The 23,083-nt window shown below is 39.9% G+C and overlaps 3 protein-coding genes across 5 annotated transcripts; 1 reads left to right on the top strand and 2 right to left on the bottom strand.

Annotated features, from left to right (window-relative positions):
• Nucleotides 1-1,083: 1,083 nt before the first annotated feature.
• On the bottom strand, nt 1,084-22,868 carry LOC122664547 (B2 protein-like). 2 transcript variants are annotated; one of them, XM_043860405.1, is made up of 7 exons: nt 13,833-13,838; nt 8,738-8,741; nt 1,852-2,518; nt 1,653-1,753; nt 1,477-1,560; nt 1,283-1,393; nt 1,084-1,186 (listed from the first exon to the last, which is right to left on the bottom strand). In XM_043860405.1, the coding sequence occupies exons 3-7, from the start codon at nt 2,513-2,515 to the stop codon at nt 1,145-1,147; spliced, it is 1,002 nt and encodes a 333-aa protein (XP_043716340.1). In that variant the 5' UTR covers nt 2,516-2,518; nt 8,738-8,741; nt 13,833-13,838; the 3' UTR covers nt 1,084-1,144. The 2 variants fall into 2 exon arrangements, with proteins under 2 accessions (XP_043716340.1, XP_043716339.1); XM_043860404.1 differs by lacking the exons at nt 8,738-8,741; nt 13,833-13,838 and adding an exon at nt 22,859-22,868 and having other exon boundaries at nt 1,852-2,542.
• LOC122664544 lies at nt 8,019-19,023 on the bottom strand. Of its 2 annotated transcripts, XM_043860400.1 has the most exons (9): nt 17,374-19,023; nt 16,906-17,263; nt 14,143-14,227; nt 12,925-12,981; nt 12,384-12,443; nt 12,068-12,287; nt 10,455-11,750; nt 10,171-10,337; nt 8,019-8,765 (listed from the first exon to the last, which is right to left on the bottom strand). In XM_043860400.1, the coding sequence occupies exons 1-9, from the start codon at nt 18,974-18,976 to the stop codon at nt 8,142-8,144; spliced, it is 4,470 nt and encodes a 1,489-aa protein (XP_043716335.1). In that variant the 5' UTR covers nt 18,977-19,023; the 3' UTR covers nt 8,019-8,141. The 2 variants fall into 2 exon arrangements, with proteins under 2 accessions (XP_043716335.1, XP_043716334.1); XM_043860399.1 differs by having other exon boundaries at nt 10,171-11,748; nt 12,069-12,287.
• LOC122666085 (ethylene-responsive transcription factor ERF023-like) lies at nt 22,088-22,672 on the top strand. Its single transcript, XM_043862193.1, has one exon. The coding sequence runs from the start codon at nt 22,088-22,090 to the stop codon at nt 22,598-22,600; it is 513 nt and encodes a 170-aa protein (XP_043718128.1). The 3' UTR covers nt 22,601-22,672.
• Nucleotides 22,869-23,083: the final 215 nt, after the last annotated feature.

The following is a 23,083-nucleotide window of genomic DNA, read 5'->3' as shown; positions in this document are numbered from 1 at the left end:
TCGATACATATCAGGCTGTTGGTACCTATTTCAGAAGAAATTTTCATAAAAAGAATACCACATTCTTATGTATAATAGTTTCGTATGTATCGGGTCAATCTATATCAGTCACAATTGATACTATGAATCGGCCTATTCATTCTACCAAAAAAAAAAAGAAAAGAATCGGCCTATTCAGGAGTAATGATTCCCAAAACAGTGATCAGTACCATAGATCCGCAACTCAATTCAATTAGCACTCTCTCTTCCTCCCAACTTGGGGCACAACAAACTGAACTTGAAGCAAAGCACACTATGTATAGGGGGCATGTTATCCGTTCATAGAGTAGTCTGCCTTTTCCCAGTTCCTGCTTTCAGCAAGGAACTTACCAGGATAACTCAAGCTCGTACATTCAATAGTCTGCCCTTTCTTGGTTCCTTCCTTGGAAGTCTAGAACTTAGGGCAGATTCGCTCAGCTCCTTTAGTTACTGGATTCCCTTTTGAATTAGGTTGATAAGAATAAGACGATCGCACGCAAGCAGTCAGCTCCGCTCCCTCTTTATCGATTTACTCATTACGGCAGGTCAGTCGGAGAAAGAAGAGATTATCTATCTTATCTATTCAGGATGCGGGTGTGCTCCCTTCCTCTCTACATGCTCTATGGAATGACTTCTGCAACTCTGCAAGAACTCGATCTTTCTACTCTACCCTTCATGTCTATAGTAACATCTTTTCCTCGTTTAATACTCCATTCTTTCCCAACTTTAATGCATCCAACAAGTTATGATAAAGCTGATAAACCCAGTAAAACCATTCATATGAGTCTCATATACTATATTTTACTTAATTACGACAAAACAGAGGATTACAAAGAGGCAAACTTTACAAAGCCTCCCTATCAAACAAGTATACACTAATATCATGTTTCCTCCCCCCCCCCCCCTCTCTCTCTCTATATATATATATGTAAGGGATTGGCGACTCCTCTCCTTTCCTTTCGTTGCTTTCATCTCTCTATAGAATCTGTGCTCTGCAAGCCAAAGTTATTATTTTATTATTCAAAGCTTCCCCTTACACTGTATCTCTTTCTTTTGTTTCTTCTTTTCTTCATATACTTGTATCTTCATAGGTATCTGTACTCTGTACTGTCTATCGGCTTCTCATTCAAGGATTGTTCTCTGCAAAAATATCCAAGAGCCCAATTGCCTGATACAAACAAGAACAACATTTCAAATACTCCATCTAAAGAAGGGGAGAAAGGAAATGGGAAATTTTTATTCAAAACGTATTAGTTATGTATACCTCAGGCACACTGAGTTCTAAGCGGAACTTGGGGCCGTCGTAGTGATGGAGGATCGGCCTGAATGCATCTTCCTCAAGTGGATTACAGTTCTTTCTTGTAAACACCCGTACCTGTTGATGTCAAATCACATTATGAGAAATGAGTTCCTTTTTATTACACTTCATGAGTTCATGGTGAGTTTACGAATTCATACCTGAGCAGGGAAACGCGATTCTCCAGGACACTTCTTGTCCTCCCAAGCAGTTGGATCGATATTAGTTCCTCCAAAGCTCGCAGCCTAACCAACAATTATTAAGGAAGGGTAGATGTTAGAGAAAGAACCTATAGACGTTAACCTGAACAATTTTTTTAGGGAAAAAGAATACAAACCTCAAAGATTCCATGCATTTGGTGAGTGGAGTAGTTGTACAGGAAGAGGGGCAATCCAGGGGTTATAGCTCGCACTGAATCTCGGTATCGAGGAGGAAGACCTAGATTCAAAAACAATATCAGTTAGAAGGAAATAAAACTCTGTTTAACTGGTTAGATCTAATCTCATAGAGTAAAGGGGAAAAGAGAAAGGGCATACCAAAAAGCAGTCTTCTGAGATTTTCCTGCATAGTATCGTTGTTGCAGACAAAGATATAACCACCAATGGTCTCGTTACGAGGCAGAGACTCCGATGGTGGAAGCGTTTTAAATCTCTTGTCTGCACTGTTCTTGCTGCTGCTATTGGTATTATTGTTGTTGTTACTTTTCTTTCCACTTTTGGTCTCGTGATCATCTTCTTTCTTGATGATGCTGTTATTGATTCCCTTACCTTTGCTGCCGCTGCTACTGTTAGGATTGATGTTGAATCTGCCATTATTGTTGTTGTTGTTGTTGTTGTCTATGACAGGCTTTGGATAAATCCCCTTATCGAAGTAGCCATTTACACCGACGTTCTTCAAAACTCCATCAAATCCACCACCGACCTTCCAGCCATCATTGACCCCATTAAAGTCCGACCCTCTTCCCATCTTCCAGCCATAACCATTAAAATCCGACCCATTACTCGGCTTTAAATCGTTGGTGTTGGTAGACTCTGATCGATCACCACCGACCCTGATATCAAAATTCCTCCTTTCTTCGGGCCTCTTCGTCGTGAAAGAGTTTCCCCATATGCTGTCGTTGATTGAGAGATTAGCTAAGTTATTCGATTGCAGCCGGAGCTGATCACTGAACTGCCAAAACGACTGTTGATTGTTCTCCATCTTGTGAGTCTTGTAAGTAATCTCTAATCTATATTTCTGAAATAGCTATAAGCCTATAACTATGGTAGTTGATCAGAGATGAAGGAATGGATCGAAAGATGAGGTAAAGAGGAGAGTATAGAAATGGATTTAAAGTAAGTAATTCTTTCTTCAACAGTTATAGGAGAGGAAGAAGAGAGATGGAAATTTCGAGGAAGAAGGAGGTAATATAGCGTGTAGATCCATTAAAAAAAAGGGGTTGGAGGAGAAAGAAAAGGAAAAATTAGATTTTAATTTCTCATAATTTTTAGAAGTCAAGAAGTGGAGTAAGTAAAGGGGCCCCACGTCGGTGACGGCATAACCGCGTCTCTCTAGAAGACGTGTGACAGATAAGGACGAACCGACGATGTATTTGTTTCGTCTTCCTTCTTTACTTTGGGTTTATGGGCCCAAGGGCCCATGGGCCGAATTATTGAAAATCTGTATCTAATCTATCCATCTCCCAAGGGCCAAAAAGCTAAATGACTCTACACATGTCGAGATTGTGGAGGACCAGTTGTTGATGATGATCACGATGATGAATTGATGATGATAATGATCAATTGAAACGAACTATAATCGATTTTTACCAAAAAAAAAAAAGAAAAAAGAAACTATAATCGATGGATGGATGGATGAATCAACTGAATCATGTTTCAAAAATTAGAATCGGATTGGTCAAATCAATGGATTTGAATTAGAATCAATTGTGAATTATTCATGCGGTGGTCATTTCGTATGATCCAATATCTAGGTGTAGGGGTCGCATTCTGCACACAACCAGATAGTGTTCTTTCTTCCTTAAATAATATATGAAAAAAATTGAAATGAAGATTGGGCTGAACCAACCGTTTAACACCTCTATTAAATATGAATAAATTCTAAAAAATCATTTGAATGGGAAAAAGAAATTTCGAGTCTTTCTTTCTAGAAGAAGGGGTCCGTCCACTCTCTTCTTTAACTTAACTGCTAAGGGAAGGGAAGAATGGAAGATATCAAATATGGGAATGAGGAAGATTCCACTCGTGTGACGTTTCTGGTTTGGTTTTAATACAGAGTATAATAATACACAGTAATTGTTATCCAATTTTAGAGTGTTTCAGTTTAAACGGCTTTAAGTTATTTTAAATTGTTTTATTCATATCACTTCAACATTTATTGTGTTTATTTATAATTTATATTTATAAATTATAACATGTATAAACTCTCTCTCATCAAATTTTTTATATTTTAATATTTATTTTATACACACTGATTTATTTAATCAGTTTAAACGATTTATCGTGGATTAAAAAGGTAAAATCGAGTGAGGTAGTATGAGGTGTGTGGAAACTTATTATTAAACCATTTTTCATTTTTAAAATAGCTTGATTTTTTTAAATCAAAATCGTACCATTTAATAAATGATTTATGGTTACAAATTTAAACAGTCGGTTTTAATAAACGATTTCAGTTTGTTTGTTTTTGATACCTTTATTAATGTTTAATAAATGATTTTTGTTTTGAAACCCTTACGTGGAAGGAAGGAAGGGGTCCAAATGTTAGGCAGTTCATGTGGATTTGAGTGGGGTTATTCGCACACGTGTCCCACTAACTCTAATACGTGTGAAAAAGTCGTCATTGTGAAATGGTCCAAAATCCAAAAGTTAATTTCAAACAGTTCATGTCGATTTCGTGGGATTATTCACACACGTGTCATTTCACTATCTCTTAAACGTGTGATTAGGTCTCTCGGGCGAAATGGTCTCTCGTTCGAAATGTTCCAAATGAAGCTATTTATGAGGTCAGACATTAGAACTACTCCGAACATTAAAAGTCAGCAAAAATAGGTGAAGCAGATCAATAATACATGTTGGTGGGCAGTGGGTGGCGCACCAACCCGAAGAGCTATGGCCTTCACAATTATGCCTTGCCCTAGCCTACCTGAATCCTGGATTTTTGTCCGCTAGTGTAATTGTGGCATTGTTGTACTCATCATGCGGTGTTGCAGATGCCATGTGTGTTATGTGGAGCCTGTTGTGCACACATGGCATCTACAGTGTCGCATGATGAGTACAGCAGCGGATTAATGTGCATCTAAATCTCCCTTCTTTCCTTCCTTTTTTGTTACCTTTTTTTTTTTTTCTTCCAAATGTTTTTGGTTGTCTATTCCCGAATGTCAAGAGGTTTTCAATAAAATTCCTTCTTTTATCAATGAAGTGAGAACAATATAGTCTCTAACGGCAGGTTTGATAATTTTTTGGTTTTATTTATAGGAGAAAGTTTCTCTTCACCACATAATCTTAGGATTCACAAAATCTTGTAGAGTTTTATTATGTTCTCCAAAACACTTTTTATCCTTTCATGCGCATTTAAAGCCCCATGGTGAATGGATTTCTATTTATATATCAGACTAGGGGTGTCAACCGGTCAGGCTCGGTCGGTCTTGGTCGGGCCTAGCCGGGCCTCACCAATTTTATAGGCTGTACCGTGTCTGACCTTTTAGGCATTCGGGCTTGTCTTGAGCGGACATGGTACGATTTTATTTCGGTCGGTCGGTGTTCGGTCTTTAATCGGGGCAACCTTATTCGGGTTAAACGGGCCTAAATCGGGCTCAAAACGGGCTAGTGAGCCGTTTAACTCTAAACGGTTTTTAATCGGTGTGGGTTTACTAATTGATATGCAACCAGAATTTTAATTTCAAGCCATCACACCGTTGGGCAGTCACGGTACACCTCAACTTAAAGTCAAATAAAGCTTATCTCTACTAAAATAGTAGCACAAAACTGAATAGAAGCACATCTAACAAAGTAAGTAGAAGGAAAAAAAATAGCAGCACAACACTGAATAGAAGGCACATCTAACAAAGTAAGTAGAGGGGAAAAAAAATTGCAGCACAACACCAAATAGAAGCATATCTAACAAAGTAAGGTCTAAAAACTAAAAAGTAAGCCTCATTTCACCTACGTTAGTGTATCTAACCAATAAATGTCAAAAACCAACAAAGAAACAAACACAAATAGGAAATTTGGAGGGAAGGGGAGGGGAAGTTTATAAGTTAAAGGGTCGGGCTGGGTTGGGTTGTAACCAGTCGGTCTAGGTCGGGCCTGAAATCGATCGGTTTGGTCGGGCGCCCAACGGGCTAGGACCTCACATCGAGACCACCATATTACTAAACATGTCGGGCCTAGGCCCGGCACATTTAGTAATCGGCCTGGATCGGGTCGGGCTTTAACCGGGCGGGCTCAGTCGGGGCTGCCGGGCCGGGCCTGGAATTGACACCCCTATATCAGACCACATGGATAAGGTGTTTGGTCTGTTATCGATTTCAAGATGTTTATCAGGTCTTGTCTATTTTTATAATGGTCCTTTAAAATGGTTGCCTACCATCTACCTCTCCCAGACCCTGCGAAATGCGGGAGCCTTGTGCACTGTGTACGGCCCTTTATCTATTTTTTCACATATAAAAAGCATTCAAGTGCAATGATGGCCATCCATCTCAAGGAAGGAAAACTCGGTTTTTTTTTTATACTTGAGGTACACAATCTTTACAAAAACTAGGTCTATAAGTTACCTCGAATTTTTACCCTATGTTGTAACAGCACGGTGCTGTACTGCATCGTGCAACGCCGCAGAGGCCATGTGCGCCATGTGGGGCCCGCTGTACCACATGGCCTCTACAACGTTGCACAATGCAGTACAGCACCATGCTGTAACAGGAGATGATAACATGTTCGATTCCATTCCAACTTTTAGATTCCCTTAACCCTTTTGCCACATTGGATCTCCCATAACCCCTTGGCCCCGCCTCCTAAGTCCTACCAAGGTTTTAGTAATCAATATCCTTATTGGGATCGATAAGGATTAGTCAAGTTTACCCCTATTTGTTTCAACAAAAAAAAAGATTTTTTTTAAAACATTTTTACCCTTGTCTATAACGACCAACTGATACAGGAGCGGACAAGAATCGATATCGGTCTCCATCAATACTGATATAAATTAGCCTATCCGACACCGGTTAACCATGATCCCTGCAAAACCCTCAGTGGTTACGGAGCGGACTGTTTGGCCAAATTCCGATCCCTGCCTAGCTACCTCTTCTATGGTAGACGACAGGAGCTTTGTCCGTCCTCTTCAATAAAGTATCTTTCTACCAAAAAAAAAAAAAAAGCAATATGTCAAGGAAACAAAATTGACGACACCCCGCTCTCTCCAACTTGAAGGATGGGTCTGAATCCAAATCACCTCTAAATCCACTTTTACCTTTAAAATATCCTCCTCATACCCCTTTAAGCGTGCATCTGAAGAATTTGGATCCTCTACTGCTGAGCTGCCCGGCAAGACCCTACTGCCGAGACACAACGAGGCGGTGAATGACCGCCTTACCCCTGCTCGGGCAAGGCGCTCGGGCAGGGGTAAGTCGGTCATTCCTTGCCTTGCTATGTCTCGACAGCACCGTCCTTCCGGGCAGCTCGGCAGTAGAGGATCTGAATCCGCTTCTGAAACCCTTCATCGTGGCTTAAGAAAACTTGGTCCTTCCTTAAGAGAGTTTTCCTTCAGTTTGCGGTGAAGTTTCACAATACCATCCTAGGCTTTACCGTCTGCATGCTACATCCCTACTGCAACCTAAAAAGGCTCAAATCAATGCCCCCCAATCATGGTTTTAGTGCTCGGTATCAGAATGGGCATTGGTCAACTCAAAAACCGATATGATATCGGATTGGTATCGACATGGATCAACCGTATCGGGCAAATTTGCCCCTGATCCTCCTATAAAGATAAGTTTTTTGACCATTTTACCCCTTGTTCGTACCATAATCACCGATACGGTATTGACATGGTATCAAGATTGGCAAGGTACAACAAAACCAATACACATCACCCGGATCTCACTACTACACTTCCCAATTCCCACATCATATCTCATAAGTATATTGGACAAAGTTTTCCTCTACCCATAGAGGATGGGTCACCCGCCATCCTAGGGTTCACAAACCCCTCCTAGGGGTTTTGTATGTTCCAAAATACAGATTGAGCTCCTCCAGGGAGCCCAGCGCCAAAGGAGTGCCCAGGGGGCATCCAACCGTGGGGCAGTGACACACACATCCTGATGGCTGACTGGGCACACACCGGGATGTGTGCAGCACAGCCCAGACCAACCCTTGGATATCCCCTGGGCACTCCCTAGGCGCTGGATTCCCACCCTCTCCCACCCCTTGGTTAATGGGTATGGGTGAAGAGAAACTCAGTCCACCCAACAAAAAAACCAACTCATAAGTATATCAGAGTAAACTTAAAACGTTCCCCCCATCCCAACCACCCCAAACCACAAAAAAGAAAAGAAAAAAGACACACAAAAAGCCGGTTTTCTTTATAAATGGGTAATGGGTAGAAGCACAGAACAGGCCCAGTTCCTTTCAGACCCTTAGAATGGAACCACTAAAATGTCCAAAAGTACAGCGGAGCATTTAAGACTGAGCTAACCCTGTTGAGTCGCTTTGAAACATGCGAAATCAAAGTTAGGATTTTTAGATCATTTGAACTTATCTCCCCCATTTTGATGAGATCCCATATTTACATCTAAAGAAGAAGAAAAGTAAGAGGGGGGTGGGTAGGGACTAAGAAGAAATTACAATTGAGGCTTGGATTCCAATACCTCCCTGAGGCCTTGAGCCCCAGTACTGCCTCCAGTGTGCAAAGCATTGGAACTCATAGGAGTGGAAATCCTCACATCATCTTCTACCTTTGGAAAACCATCATCAGGTCGGCGATAAACTGTGTTATCACTACTAACGCAATTAGAGTTACCCTTTGTATAATTACTTCTGGACGCACGCTTTCTAGGTTTCGTCCCTGGGGTAAAACCAACAGTACCTTCAACACTGCCTACACTTTGCTGTTTTGGCATGTCCAGATGGTGCAGTTCTGTACTTGAGTTTGGTGTCACTCTCTTGCAAGATCTGCTGGGACGAGGCGGAAGCCCATTCTGAGAATAACTTCTACCAATTTGATCATCCCCTTTTCCACTACCTCTGGATTTAGGCTTTGAACAAGTGGATTGTCCTAGGGTCTGTGAATCTAGACTTAAAAGCAATGCACTCTTCGAGGAGGCATCTCCCTCTTTGTTTGATAATCCTGATTTACAGGAACGAGTATCACCCTCAGTGTCATGGGCATCATCTGTCTGCAGACCTTGCTCGCTGTCATGATCAGCATTGGAAACATCTTCCTCCACCACAGCAGAAGGGGCCTCCTATTGAAAAGTGGAAAACATAATTAACAAAATACAAATTTTTTAACAGAAAGTTCAAATAGCTGAAAAGGTACACACTGAAAGAAAATAAGAATGTCATCAAACTTGAAAATAGCTGCAAAATCTGTTATTTCCAGATCTGACTTCCTAACTTGACCAAACCCATCCTGGTTCTATACCACCTTATGGTTGGACACTCGTAATATATCCAATATTTTGAGCTCAGATTGTACAGGCTTAAGCATTTTCTAACTCCACCAGGCCCAACCCAAAATCAACTCAAACCCAATACTTATTCAAAGGAACCCAGTAACCACCCAGTTCAAAGTCAGGTAGTGTTCCCTTGATGTTGTATTAGATTGTTCTGACCTCAAATAGGTTTTGTCACACACAACCAAAGATGAAGGAAGAAACCAGTCAACCACAATATCAAATCAAGAAGATGCTTGGGCACATTATGGAAGTCCAGTTAAATAACATTTGACAGGAACGGGCATCAGACCCCAACAAATCACAAAACAAAAACAGATCAAGTATAAAAAGCTACGTACATGCATCAGAGATTTTTTTTTTTGGGGGGGGGGGGGGGTGGGGGCTGGTACTTTGGCTATTTACATCTACTGAAATTTGCTGATGTGCAAAGAACCGCTTTTGGGAACATGCATTGGAGATTGATTGAATCCTAAGACCCAACAGCTTGTCTCCTAAGAACCTTTTTGGTTGGCTTTTGGATTCTAACTATATGGTTATCATAGGGTTGCTTTGGTTACTTTTGTATGGCTTACAGTTCTTTTTGTGGATTTGGATGTCAATTTTTTGCAAATAGTCCATTCACATTAATGAAAAATATTAGATTGTTCTGATCTAAAATAGGTTTTGTCACACATAACCAAAGATGAAGGAAGAAACCAGTCAACCACAATATTAAATCAAGAAGATGCTTGGGCACATTATGGAAGTTCAGTTAAATAACATTTGACAGGAACGGGCATCAAACCCCAACAAATCACAAAACAAAAACAGATCAAGTATAAAAAGCTACATACATGCACCAGATTTATTTATTTTTTATTATTATTATTATTATTATTATTTTTTTTTGGGGGGGGGGGGGGTTGGGACTTTGGCTATTTACATCTACTGAAATTTGCTGATGTGGAAAGAACCGCTTTTGGGAACATGCATTGGAGATTGATTGAATCCTAAGACCCAACAGCTTGTCTCCTAAGAACCTTTTTGGTTGGCTTTTGGATTCTAACTATATGGTTATCATAGGGTCGCTTTGGTTACTTTTGTATGGCTTACAGTTCTTTTCGTGGATTTGGATGTCAATTTTTTGCAAATAGTCCATTCACATTAATGAAAAATATTTTTGTTTTTTGAAAATTAGAAGGAAAAGATGTACCTTATTATGTAAGTTGACGAACTGTTCAAAGTCCGATCCTTCCCCATCAGAGTCAGCCATCTCTTCACATTCAAACTCTACATTTTCTCCAACTTCTTCATCAGAGTCACTTAATTCTTCCTGTTCCATCACAATCTCCTGAGGAGACCGCTGCCCTGTGATATCTTCAGCACATCCACTTAGGCTACTGCTTGCCAGAACCATGGGACAAGCACCTTGAGGGCTTTCTTTATTGCTGTATTTGGAAGCAACAGAAACAGCATGGTAATGTGGGCTACTATCTCGGTAAGATGGTCCATTAGACCTTTGATTTCCCATTGTAGTTCCACATTCTGCTCCACTGATTTCTAGATCATTAGAATTATGTTCTGTGATAGCTCTGTTTCCTATAACTTTCTCCTTCCTTGATGTAGAACTCAGGTGAATTTCCAAATCCAATTCACTATTCTTATCAGAAGGGCTAGCAGGCCAAACATGTCTGGTACAACAAGCAGATAGACCACTACTGACCTGTGGCTCAGTCAGAACAGAAGTGTCTGGATGCTGAGGTTGAGCACAGTGGCCATGAAGTGATTCCAGATCAACAGATTGGTGACAAGCTGGTAATGCAGGAACAGAATCAGTGCTAACATCATCTGCTTTTTGCAAGAGTGGGTGGAATTCAATAGTACCAGGGGTGGAGGGGATTTGACCCACAGATTGAGGCTTACAGAAGAGAGCAAAATTTGCTTGAAGCTGATTCCCAGGTAACAAACTCAAAGTGCCAGAGGTGGCACCACAGTTCAAAGGGTAATATGGAAAACAGCCATCTTCAGGGGCCTGAAACAGTAATGGATGCATCTGAAGATCCAGCTCACCACGTTTTTCCCCTGCAACATGTTGATCTACAGGTAGGCCAGAGACTTTTGAACAAGGATTCGCAGTATTGTGATTAATGGGAAAAGATTTGTTCTTTCCAGCATTTATTGAATGAGTGGTACCCGATCTTGCTATATTAAGTCTTGCAACTTGATCTTCTGTTCCAGCAGCATGTCCACTCCCACCACCACCTCCAGCAGTATAAGTCTTGGTAAAAGAAGATGATCCAGAGCAGTAACTTCTGAAAGCTGATTGAGAGATCACACGAACAGATGGAGGAAGATTAACAGTAGGTAAGTCAGGTGCCAACTTGACCAACTGGAGAGAATTACTTCTACGAACTCGGTATGGTCGCAAATGGACTTGCTTTTTTGCTGATTTGGAGACCAGATCGGACGCCAGCTGATTGGAGAGCATAATGTTCGAGGAATTATATCTGTAACTACTAAAATAAGATGTATTCTGTAGATGTTGAGAGTAAATTGAAGAAGGCAAAACTTCATGCATGTGACCATGGCTGGATTGAGTTTCTCCATACCCATCACCAACACCAGATTTGTTTCCTTTGCTAAAGCTTGATTGTGGAAGTTCAGAATATATGAGACTAGAGTTTCCAGGTCTGCAATCAGCTAAGAAAGCCTCGTGTACATAAGCTTCATCATCATCCACATTATCATCTCCACTGTTATTCCCTCCATAAGCATTATCAACTGGATAATCCTGCACTTAAGATAAGCACTAAGGTAATTAAAATGACAAGCAAACCTTGAGCAAGGATACAAGTGTGGGTGTCGTTGCTATGGGTATACATCTAAGCCTGGGCTTTCTAAGAATGTTTAATCTTTTTAATACAATTTACACCTTCTAAGGGTTCTTCATACAAATTTCTCCAGATACAGCTTAACCCTATCCGACAGGCTGACACATTTAATCCATAACCAAGAGAATATCTGTCACCCTGTCAAGTTGATATAAGTAAACTGGGAGGAATTGGAGGGGGCACTACAGGCTCTGAAGCCATCACCAAGAAATGAACTTACCTCCTCTGACGCAATTTGGCAACAGGCAATTCCTGCAGCTTTAGAATTTCTTCTCATGGATTCATATAATCTCCTCTTCTCTTTTTTAGCTGCATCACTTTTATATGACTTCTGTGTTCCAAGAGCAACACGCCATTGCCGGGGTAGTAAAGATGGATCCCTATATGGAACAATAAATTTCCATATGGACTTCCAATCAAGCTTGAAGACCCTAAGTCCCTGGAATTATTCAGCGAAATGGAACATTTAAGTGGCTATCATATGAATTACATTTGAGTGGAGGTGGAAACCAGAAAGATACACCAATCAAGTCACCTCATGAATGCGTGCCTTCTCTTCAGCAGTCAAAGGAGAAGTCTTCATACGCCGAACTGCCTGCATGAAGGAACCAAGCAGATTTACTAGGTTTATAAGAAAGAGAAATGATGTTATAAACCCAATGCCTGTATGATATAATTAACAGCACCCAGATTCACTACCTTGTGTAACTGTTCATCAATAAAGACGATGTAATCAAAGACTGAATGTTTCCCAACTCAAACCAGTAAGAAACCAATTAACATCAAAATTTTGGAACATTTACCATTTTCTAACTGCCTGCTTAGAAGTACAAAATCTGATTGAGTGCTTAGGTACATCCAATCAGTAACCACATTCCACAAGATGGACCATCAACCGGATAGTCCATATATATGGAATTTGACAAATTACTATCTATTCTGAGCAATTTTGGGAAAAAAATAAGGAATAATAAATAAAACATTATTTTGATGTACAACACACACAATAAACAAGGAAATACTTCTGGAAATGAGAACCAAATGGTAAAACCAAAAGCGTGAGAGACTGAATGTACCTTTATTGGGTTTTCAGGCGCTTTAGAAGAACAGCGATTCTTCTGCCTAACAAAAATCTTTAAAAAAAGTACCACAGAAAAATTAGAATCTTTCTGTCAATCACCAATAGACAAAACACAATATTTTTAGTCCCAGGACATAATTGCTTCCCATAACTGCTGCTCCCAGAAAAAACAGGGCAAAAATAACTTCCCCTAAACTTAGTTGCAAATGTAATTCGTTGTCAAAGTCAAACACATCAATCATGTCAAATGAAAAACAATGGATCAATTATGCTAATTCTTAAGAAGATCAGAACCTGTCAAATTTATCAATCCTGAATCCAACATTAGAATCGTTATGAGATAACAAGCAGGAATATGGACAACCATGTTTAACACTAATAGTTCCATGAGATAAGAATATGGCCAAAAGAATTGCATCAATGAATATACTTTTCCTAATTGCAGATATGTAATAGGCATAATCTCAATGGAGACAACTGTACCTCACCTAATTATCAAGTCAGCATTCTATTACTTGACCAAACAATAGATGGTCAGCACGCAGGGGTTGTGAATAAAGTTCGTTCTCTTGTCACATTATGGTGCAAGAAAGTTATATCATTTGCCAAGATATCTCAGAATTAACAACACAATAAGCACACTGGCCAGCAAATTAGCACAAGATAACAAGAAAAGGATGATTTCTAATCAAGGATAACAAGAATCATCTTGTTGCTGTTTTCAGAAATAAAAGAGGATATGTTTGATTTTTTAGTCAATTTACATAGTAGGTATTTTCTTCAGAAGGGCATAAAGATACCAACATAACTAATGGAGCAACTAAGAAACCACCAAGGAATTAATAAAATAAATGGGTGAAAAATAACATCCGCATTACTGACCCCAGTTACTGTGTATAAGACTGATTTGTTGTGGTTGTTGTTTTGTTCCTTGTCTTTTCCTTTATCTTTATTATCTTGTCTTCTTTAGGGTCCATGTAGCCAACCCCATTTAGTTGGGATAAGGCTGAGTTGTTGTTGTTGTTGGGTGAAAAATATATATATATGTATATACTTGTGGAAAAAAAAAAAGAATTAGACTTAGCATGAAAAAACAGTGAATAAAAGCAAAAAAAGTATACAACTCAATTAGCTCAAACAAAACTAGAGCATGCAACAAAAGAAGCAAATATGCCAAAATTAGAAACAGGAAAGAGTCAAGAACATTAAAAACCTGATGCTTAGATTTGCAAGGAAGAAACCGTTGCTGAATTGCCTTCCAGTCAGTGTTATATTCCATCAATCCCAAAGCAAGTAATCTGTACACAAGTCCATAACTCCATATCATTTAACAAATAATTCACCACCAAGTACTAGACTAAAAGTATCTATGGCAGGAATCTGCCACAACATGGAACTTAGAAAAAGTGAAGAGGAAGTATAAATTTAATACAAAGAGTTCTATTTTTACCACAAAATAGCATCAGGAAAAATTAAGGACACTTGACAACAATAAAATTAGAATGAAAGTTGCAAAGATTAAAGCATTGACAATGACATAGTCAAAGAGGAGTGATCATCTTGCACATCATTAAAAAACCAAAATTGGCAATGGTTCAAAACTCAGTATCACTGTAACCTCCTAAAGTCCAACAACATACAGTGTTGAACATCTAAGTTCTAGTACTAGGATGAGGTGGTGGGAAGGGGTTGCAACAACAACAACTCAGCCTTATCCCAACTAAATGGTGACGGCTACATGGATCCTTTCAAAACAAAGTAGGAAAACTGAGATCCACACAAAGGGAAAGGAAAGTAAGAGGAATGAAGAAATGAGATAAGAAGTTAGAAGTTTGCCTGATCCAAGGATTAAGGTTATTCAATCACTAGGTCTCAACTCTCAAGAGACAGATCATGGCAGCTGATTCCACAGAGCCATTGGGTACTGGGTAGATGCAGCAAAGCTTCTCACTGCTGAAGCTTGCCACACATTTTAAAGTAGGTGATGTTTAGGTTCATATAGGCATCTCATTCTAATGGTCCCTAGATTTCCATGCAATTGAAGATCACCTTGCCAGCTTAGTATAACAAGGGGTCATCTATATTGGGATGGACGAATAGGCTATGCCAGATTACTGCTACAGAGTGAATCCTTTTTTGTTTCCTATTGAGTTTTTTTCCCATTCTTATCCTGTCCCCCTGCAGTGTGTTTTCTAGGCTAAAACCATATTCATGGGTTTTGCCCATCCTTGGGCTGTCCTGTCTCCCTTCATTGTATTTTCTAGGTTAAAACATATTTTCATGAGAAAAGAATTGTTTCAACTGGTATGATTTCTAGAGTCCAATAGCATTACATCGATTATGTACCAAGAAATTATTGTAGAACTTTGTAAATAAAGTCATTTCTGTTTACTGCAAAAGCAAATGCACATTTGCCACTGTTTACAAATGATTTCCATTTTTCAGTCACAGTTTTGTAGCAAGAAAGATCTATTTCTTACAGCCATTAAAAAAAAAAAAGGTGATGCAGTACCAGACCATCATAGGAGGAGAAAGAACCAGCCCAACTAGCCCCCGCGGTTTAGCTAAAACCAGTCCATATTAATCCCATAATCTGGTTCACTTTAAGGTCAATATTCTGTACATAATATGGCCTGCGCATATAGTAGATTGGATTAAGAGTGTGGGCCCATGTGACTTGAGTGGAGAGGAGTTCTTCTAAAAGATGCTTGCTTGAGTATTATGTTAGATTTGCTACTATTTAGTTCCTATTTTTCGTAGCAGGTTTAGTTGCTAAGTCACTAGCAACATCGTAGTTTCTATTTTGGTGTTATTATTATACTTTTGTGTTATAGTAACTAGATCTCCTAGGAAGTTTCTATTTTTTATTGTAGGCTACTAGGTAGCCAAGACTTTCTTTTTTTTGGACAATATCTACTCAAATTAATAATTAGAAGAGAAGGGAGACCCCTCCCACGTTTTTGGACAGTCAACTTATTTTGTCTCTTCAATGCAGAATGACCTTGTGGTGGATCAAGCGCAACCAAGATGGAGAAACCTTGGAGTGGTGGGTGGTGAAGCCTTACCTAGGTTTTGGTGGAAACCAAGCCATATCCTTCTTTTCCTTCTTCTTTTTGTTCTTCCTATTTTTTCAGTCATACTCATAGCTTGTGTGGACTGTAAGACTGTTGTTTGAAGGTAGAAAATAAATCTCAGTCCTGTCATTGCTACTAAAGGATCTTCCCCTATTTCATCAATAATTTCTGTTGAAGTCTCAAAGGTGCAGCATCATGCGATTCTTATTTTCTCCTTAGTTTTGTCTACAAATTGCCACCTCTGAAACTTTGGTTTCAACCCTGTGATTGAGTTCAAAATTGGCGAGTTTACTCCTTTCTTTATTAGCTTCGATACATAAGAATTTGAAGCCAAACTATGTTGTTGATCTGCAGTTATTCAAGTTCCTTTTACTTACTATTTTGCTGTCTCCTAAAGTTTCTATTTTCTGTCCACCCATAGTACTCTTCACCTAACCGTTGGATTCTCAAGATATTCTAGTCTCTAGTACAGAAGGTTTGGACCAGCCTTTGACCATATTCTGAACCCCATCCCATGGTAGATTTATGAGTTATTCCATCTTCCATTTGCCTGTCTGTTTACATAACTCTTCTTTACTGTGATTATGTTCCTGTGGCTTGTTGTCCATTAATCTGTCCTACAGGTTAGTGTGCTTTGTCACAACGAAATTTAGATAAAAAATTAAACCCCATCAATCAACATACCGAATTCAATATGGACCTGCATTACTGCAATCAAATAAATGCTACAGCCCACAAGTGCTTTTCCAAAAACCTATCCGAATGAACTAAGGTAGATTGGAAATTTTCGAAATCAATAATAGATATTCCAGTGTCAATGGGAACAAGCAATAAAGTACCAAATTAACAAATGAAATTGAAAAGGCACCAAGCAACCAAAAACCAAGAAGGATGCAACTTACTCATCCTCTGCATCAGTAAAAAGCACTCGATTTACAACAGCTACTGGGGGTGGCTTATGTGGAAATAATGCTGAATTGAACAATGGAAAAAATCTTTGCACTAACTTAACAATGTCCTTTTGGACAAGAGCAACAGATTGCTTCTTGGTACTTTCAACAAGTGTGGCAGCCAATGTCTTCTTAGGCTGCTGAGGACCGGGAGAAGAAGAAGTATTGGGACCCTGGGAAGTTGCTCCTCTAAGAACTTCACTAGTAGATTCGGCCATTGGCGGAAAACTAGGAAGTGGGAAAAGAGGTTCTTTTTCATAGGGACTAGCACACACAGCTTCAACATGACGTTGTTGATATTTCTGAACAGCTGTTTCAATAAAAAGAAAAAGTTCCAACCCAAAGTTAAGATGTATGGAGGTCAAGCACATTTCTTAGGAAAAACAAGGATAGATGCTTATATTAATCTACAAAACTCACCAGTAGAAACTTCAGCCACATATCCGCCAACTAACTTCAGTGGAGCAACATCAAGAACAGAAAGTACAGGGCCAATAATCAGAGGCACCCAGAGAGAAGATTTGGCAGTTTGAGGGGGATTCACTTGGTTAACTTGAGCTTGCTCATAACTCCTTCCATCGGAATGGGAACCGCGATGAGGAACTGGCATCATATTATTTGTTGAAGGGCATTCTTTTTGTGCATTGGATGCAAAAGATGAATCAACAGTGTTCTCTCCCTGATAAATTTGGGGAAATTCATCTGAGACTGATGAATGAATGTATGGAGGACGAAAACAAAAACCAGGATATGACACATTTCTCCACGCTAATACTTCATCACGTTTGTGAACCATCTCTGAAATCATTCTCTGGACTTCACTGGCAATGTGTTGACGAGAAGGTTCAAGCACACAGAGAGAAAAAACCTGAATAAGAAGTTGCATGTGTTCATGTATTAAGCAATACAACTGGCCTATCTGATGCCGTGTAAACCCATTTATTAAATCAGATTGGGCAGAGGAAGAAGATAAATGTGGACCAGTCTCAGGCGTTGCCCTTGGTAAATCAAGAGCTGGAAAAGGGGTCAGTTGTGAGTTCGGCATGAATGGCAATAGAGGACGTAATGGCCTCTTGGCCAGTCCCAATATATTCCTTTTCCCATGAACTGAAGCTTTTTGGCGTCTATTTTGCCTGGTTTCAGGTCGACGACCAACTCCCTCAAGCTTATTCTTTTGGCCTTTACCTGGTTGGTTTTCATCAAGGTCACTCTCTAATGCCTCTTCAATTTCTATCTCAAAATCTGCATCATTTTCTTCATCATCAACAAAATTTTCATTCTCCTGTATTGCCTGACTTTCACAATCCCCATCCTGTAATACAGCAGCAAGAAATTTCTTGTATTCTTCCTCATCATCAGCATATCGAAGGTCAGCATCGTCATCTGATTCCTGAAGAAAAGTTTCCAATTCATCAAGCGTAAAATTGGCAAGTGAATAGCGAGCCCTAGTGCGTCTACAAATTGCATCTTCCTCATCTAAATCCACAACAGATGTCCTGGGATTTCTTGGATCTGCCAAATCCTCTTTCATAGCATCAGTTCCACTAGTTGAGGCATTCTCCTTTCCAGTAACAGCTTCTGTTTCTTGTTGAAAACTCACAGCCAATTTCCTCTTTTTTAGTTTTTCTTGAACGCCAACTTCTGATTCATCCCCGCAGGATCTTTCAGGAGATAACCTAGTTTGCATGACAACTTCCTCATCATATTCGGAATCTCTACTGGCAAAATCATGAACCTGATTTGTCAATTTTGAAGAGAAATTAGCAGTATTGGGAGCAGAAGAGCTTGTCACATTATCAATCACATCACCACCTAAACCTTCGTTTTCAGAACTCAAACTGGAAGATGCTTCAGATGAAAGGGTTTCTTTCAAAAAAGGATTGAAATCTACATCTTCGTCCTCATTTTCATCAGGCTCCAAATTTCCCTTACCACCTTCAGATAAGATTGCCGGAGACAAGATAGCTTTTTGATGACTGCCTCTTCCACCTTTGGCAGGTTGTAGATTTGAAGATGAAGACATTTTCAAAGAAGAATCCCAAATTGAGGATGGATCCTTAAGAACCCTCAAGACAAAAAGAAGCAGTTATATGAAATGAACCCAATCAATCAGGCAATCAACCCATTACCCAACCATCGGAAAGAGGAAAGACTTGGCCCAAGCTGCTATCCACTCTGATGAAAAAAGACACTACAGATTAACCCACAAATGCCCAAGTAATTCAACCATGAATCACTAATAAGGCTCTCAGTTTAAATTTAGGGGAAATTTAATCCCCCTCCCCTGTACTTTACCTTAATTACAATTTTCCGTCCTATATTTTCAGAAGTTACACTTGGATCTCCTCTGACTGACGGTGTTAGTCTTGTGTTAGTTATAATTTGGAAAAGACTATTTTATCCTTATCAATTTGTCCAGCATCATCTTATTCAATTTGCCCTCCCAATACTTTCCCTGCAACCATCTTCTTCAAAAAACACAGGGAAGGCAGCAGAGCGCAGAGATGGGAGGTGGGCGACATGGCTTATAAGCAACCATAGTGTAAAACTGGGGACGTGGGTATCGGAATTCTGAGTTCCTGGCACTACAGACCGGCTTTGGTTAGGCTCATACTCTAACCTAGAGGTGGTTACAACCAATGAGGAAGATGGGAGATCATGGGAAGTTACTTACTTAACCTCCTGATAACTACAAGAGGTTACCAGCAGGCAACGCCGCAACGGCAACTATAAAAGGAATGCTGACGATGAAGAATGGGCACCCAAAAATCAATATTTTTTTTTCTTTTTTTATCTTAGGAGTAGTGTGAAGTAGATTTTTATCCAGCAATATATTTTTTGGCTTGCTTTAATAGATATTCATTATCATTAAGTTGTAAGTTTTAACAGTTCGTGGCTAACAGAGTTGTGAAGGCTTCAACAAATTCATTTTTAGGAAGTGAGCAATTTGATCGTAGAGTAGTTATAGTGTTTGAGTAATTTAAATACCAAATTGTAAGCCTCATCAGTTCGGAGTTAGCGAGTTGCAAAAACTTCAATAGATTGGTTTTGCAAGTAAGCAATTTGATTTCTTATTCTTCCTCTTGACATTGCAATCTTTAAATTTTAATAGTCCTTGGAGTACCAAGTAACTGGAAAGAATCCCCACTCTTTGATTTAATTCATTTTATTGCACACTTGCGCATCTGTAACTCACGTCGTTTATGTCAAAAAAATAATAATAATAATAATGGAGACAACAAGTATAGAAAATAGAAAGTTAGAAATAACTGGGCAACAAGTGGGAGGGAGTTATTGCAGCCTTTGAATCCTCTCCAACACAGGTGTCAGCTAGAGAGGCCTCACTGGGCGATCCCCATTACCTCTCATTACCTTACGCTGGAGAGGATCTAGTTTCAGAAAATTAACTGTCATAAAAAAAAGGGAAAAAGAAAGAACTCTGTTCGAGAATATGTCCTACACCAGTACTCCCATGAGTCTATCTCTCTCCTCCCCCGTATGAAAAGACAGTTCTGCCTCCTTATTTTAAGGAGGAGAGAGATAGACACATGGTAGTGCTGACGTAGGCCACACTCTCAGACAGAAAACTGCTTCCCCAAAAAAAAATAGAAGAAAAATAACCATAATACTTGTACTATATGTCTATATATGCCTATGGGATCCAGTTACATGAGGCTTCAACTAAAGCCCAAACTCTTTTGGGTTGGATATGGTTATATGAAACGTCAACTCAATCAAATGAGCCCATCCCAAATAAACTATTCTCTGAACTTTTTTATTAATGGGGTAAGATCTGATTAGGTGTTTTCCACCCAAAAAAAAAAAAAAAGATCCGATTAAGTGGGTTGGAAATTCGAATTGAGCGAGATTGATTGGATCTCGATTCTGGAGTTTAACCCTGAGAGCATCGTTTTAGGAATTGGTACCGGACTGATCGTATCGGTCGATATGTAATTATAACAACGATGACCGATACTAATACCTAACCAATATGGATGATCCGATACAGTACGGCTGATGACCGATATCAAGATATCATTACCGATACAATGATTTAAATCCATGAGAGAGAGAGAAGAGATCTCCATCGTATATTCGTATGTGTATACGTGGCCACAAGGAGAGGATCTTATTTCTTAACCAGTCCAACCCTAGTCAGGCTAAGCTGAACCACATAATTGATCGTTGATGAAGAAAAGATCCCAACAAAAAAGTTATAAAGATGGGTTAAAAAATCTCACCAAAATCCTGTGCTAACACGTCCACTTGTGACCCTTCTAACCTCACATAACCGAAGGTCACAACTCACAAACCTTGTTACCACTTATGCGTGGATCTTTGTCCCCTCCAATTTCTGTCCGGTCTAGTTCCCCAGTGCTATAATAAAGGGGCGTAATGACCACCCTATCCTTGTTCGAACACTCTGCTTAGGTGGGGTCCCCCCCTATTACAAGCACTGGGGAACTGGGCTGGGCAAGGAACTGGAGGAGATAGTTTTCCCTTACGTGTTTGACCGCCACACCCCATCACTGGAAACCACAAGGTTTTTTGGAGTCCTAAGGATTGGCTGATAAGAGTAATTGATTCCTATTACATTTCTAAGGTTAGGGCAGGATCTCGATTCCTAATCATAGTTTTAAGTATCAGTCTCGGCCAATATTGATACTAGTATGCCGATATAGATTGGTTCGTTCCGTCGACACAAGAATGCATAGGTGTAGGTATTGAGAATGGTCGATACAAATACAAATTGGCCCTTACATCCAATCCGATACTCTTTTTTAAAACCATATTCTAAATCAGAATCAGAATCGGCCGAGACCGATCCAGATCCCGATTCAGCGTTTTTTAATACCTAGGGGTCCAGTTACTTCAATTCTCCGAGTACTGGGGGATGTTTGGATAGGGTCGATGTAAGTTCATTGTCCAGTGTACTTTCCAGCCAAGCGGCCCAAGCCCACATCATTTATTAGCTATAGAGCAGAAAGGACAGATCCTTGTCTCCTTGATAATCGATAAGAGGATATCATCGTAATTTCACTCATTCCCCTTACCCCTATAAATTTTTTACGCAAATCGCCAAAATGAAAACTACAGAACAGAACACAACTGTTACCTCTCCGCTTCCATTCCAATGGAGAACGAGAAAACCTCACCTGCCTATCCTCCGACGAAGAAATTGCCAGAGACTAGACGGAATTCCGACGCCGGAGATGGAGGTACAAGGCATCTAGTGTACAGAGGCGTGAGGAAGAGACGATGGGGAAAATGGGTGTCAGAAATCAGGGAACCAAGGAAGAAGTCCAGAATATGGCTTGGCTCTTTCCCCACACCTGAGATGGCCGCTAGGGCTTATGATGTCGCTGCTTATTTCCTAAAAGGATGTAAAGCTCTTCTTAATTTCCCTGAAGAGGTTGAGTTACTTCCTCGGCCTTCCACGTCAGCCGCTAGGGACATTCAAAGGGCAGCTGCTGCAGCGGCGAAATCGGTAATGTCGGAGAAGGAAAAGATCGATAAACCCAACAGTGATGGAGATGATTTCTGGGGTCAGATTGAGTTGCCTGAGTTGATGAGCGGAGGCGGCGAGTTTTGGCCGGAGATGACGTCTGAGCATTCGCCAGAGTTTCTGTTATTCGAGTCCATGTAGTTGGATTTGTACTACCGAAGCTACATGGATGGAATTAAAAATGGACCTCTGCAATCAGGGTTTACTCTCTCTCTCTCTGTTGCTGCTCCTGTTCCACTCCAATTCTGCCATTAAATGTGAAGTATGAAAAGTTAAAGGTGTTATGAATTGTGATTGATAGCCAGCCACTCTATATGATGCCAGGTTACTGTATCTTTGAAAGCATATCAAATATTTTAATTATCTTTATCAAATTAAGATCTTTATCAAATTATGTCTCTCTCTCTCTCTCTCTCCTTATTATGTGTAATTAAACTTGGAGGGACAGTTCCTGTAGATCTTTGTCCGGCCCACTTCCCCGTGCCTGTAATACGGAGGGTGCAATGATCATCTTATCCTCAAATTTTTATTCTATGTTGTAATTGCACGATGCTGTATTGCATCGTGCCGCGCTGCAGAGGCCATGTGCGCCATGTGGGCCCCGTTGTACCACATGGCCTTTGC

This window comes from Telopea speciosissima, chromosome 6 (assembly GCF_018873765.1).
Source record: "Telopea speciosissima isolate NSW1024214 ecotype Mountain lineage chromosome 6, Tspe_v1, whole genome shotgun sequence".
Classification (NCBI taxonomy): domain Eukaryota; kingdom Viridiplantae; phylum Streptophyta; class Magnoliopsida; order Proteales; family Proteaceae; genus Telopea; species Telopea speciosissima.
The sequence above is the reverse complement of the archived record's forward strand: the minus strand, read 5'-3'. Positions and strand labels throughout refer to the sequence as shown.

Coding starts and splice junctions, on each gene's coding strand:
- LOC122664544 (XM_043860399.1), bottom strand. CDS start 18,976: ATGTCTTCATCTTCAAATCTACAACCTGCCAAAGGTGGAAGAGGCAGT. Junction 12,444..12,924: donor CGCCTGAAAACCCAATAAAG/GTACATTCAGTC, acceptor TCCTTCATGCAG/GCAGTTCGGCGTATGAAGAC. Junction 11,749..12,068: donor GCCAAATTGCGTCAGAGGAG/GTAAGTTCATTT, acceptor TCTTAAGTGCAG/GATTATCCAGTTGATAATGC.
- LOC122664547 (XM_043860404.1), bottom strand. CDS start 2,515: ATGGAGAACAATCAACAGTCGTTTTGGCAGTTCAGTGATCAGCTCCGG. Junction 1,754..1,851: donor TCTCAGAAGACTGCTTTTTG/GTATGCCCTTTC, acceptor TTTTGAATCTAG/GTCTTCCTCCTCGATACCGA. Junction 1,561..1,652: donor AAATGCATGGAATCTTTGAG/GTTTGTATTCTT, acceptor ATTGTTGGTTAG/GCTGCGAGCTTTGGAGGAAC.
- LOC122666085 (XM_043862193.1), top strand. CDS start 22,088: ATGGAGAACGAGAAAACCTCACCTGCCTATCCTCCGACGAAGAAATTG.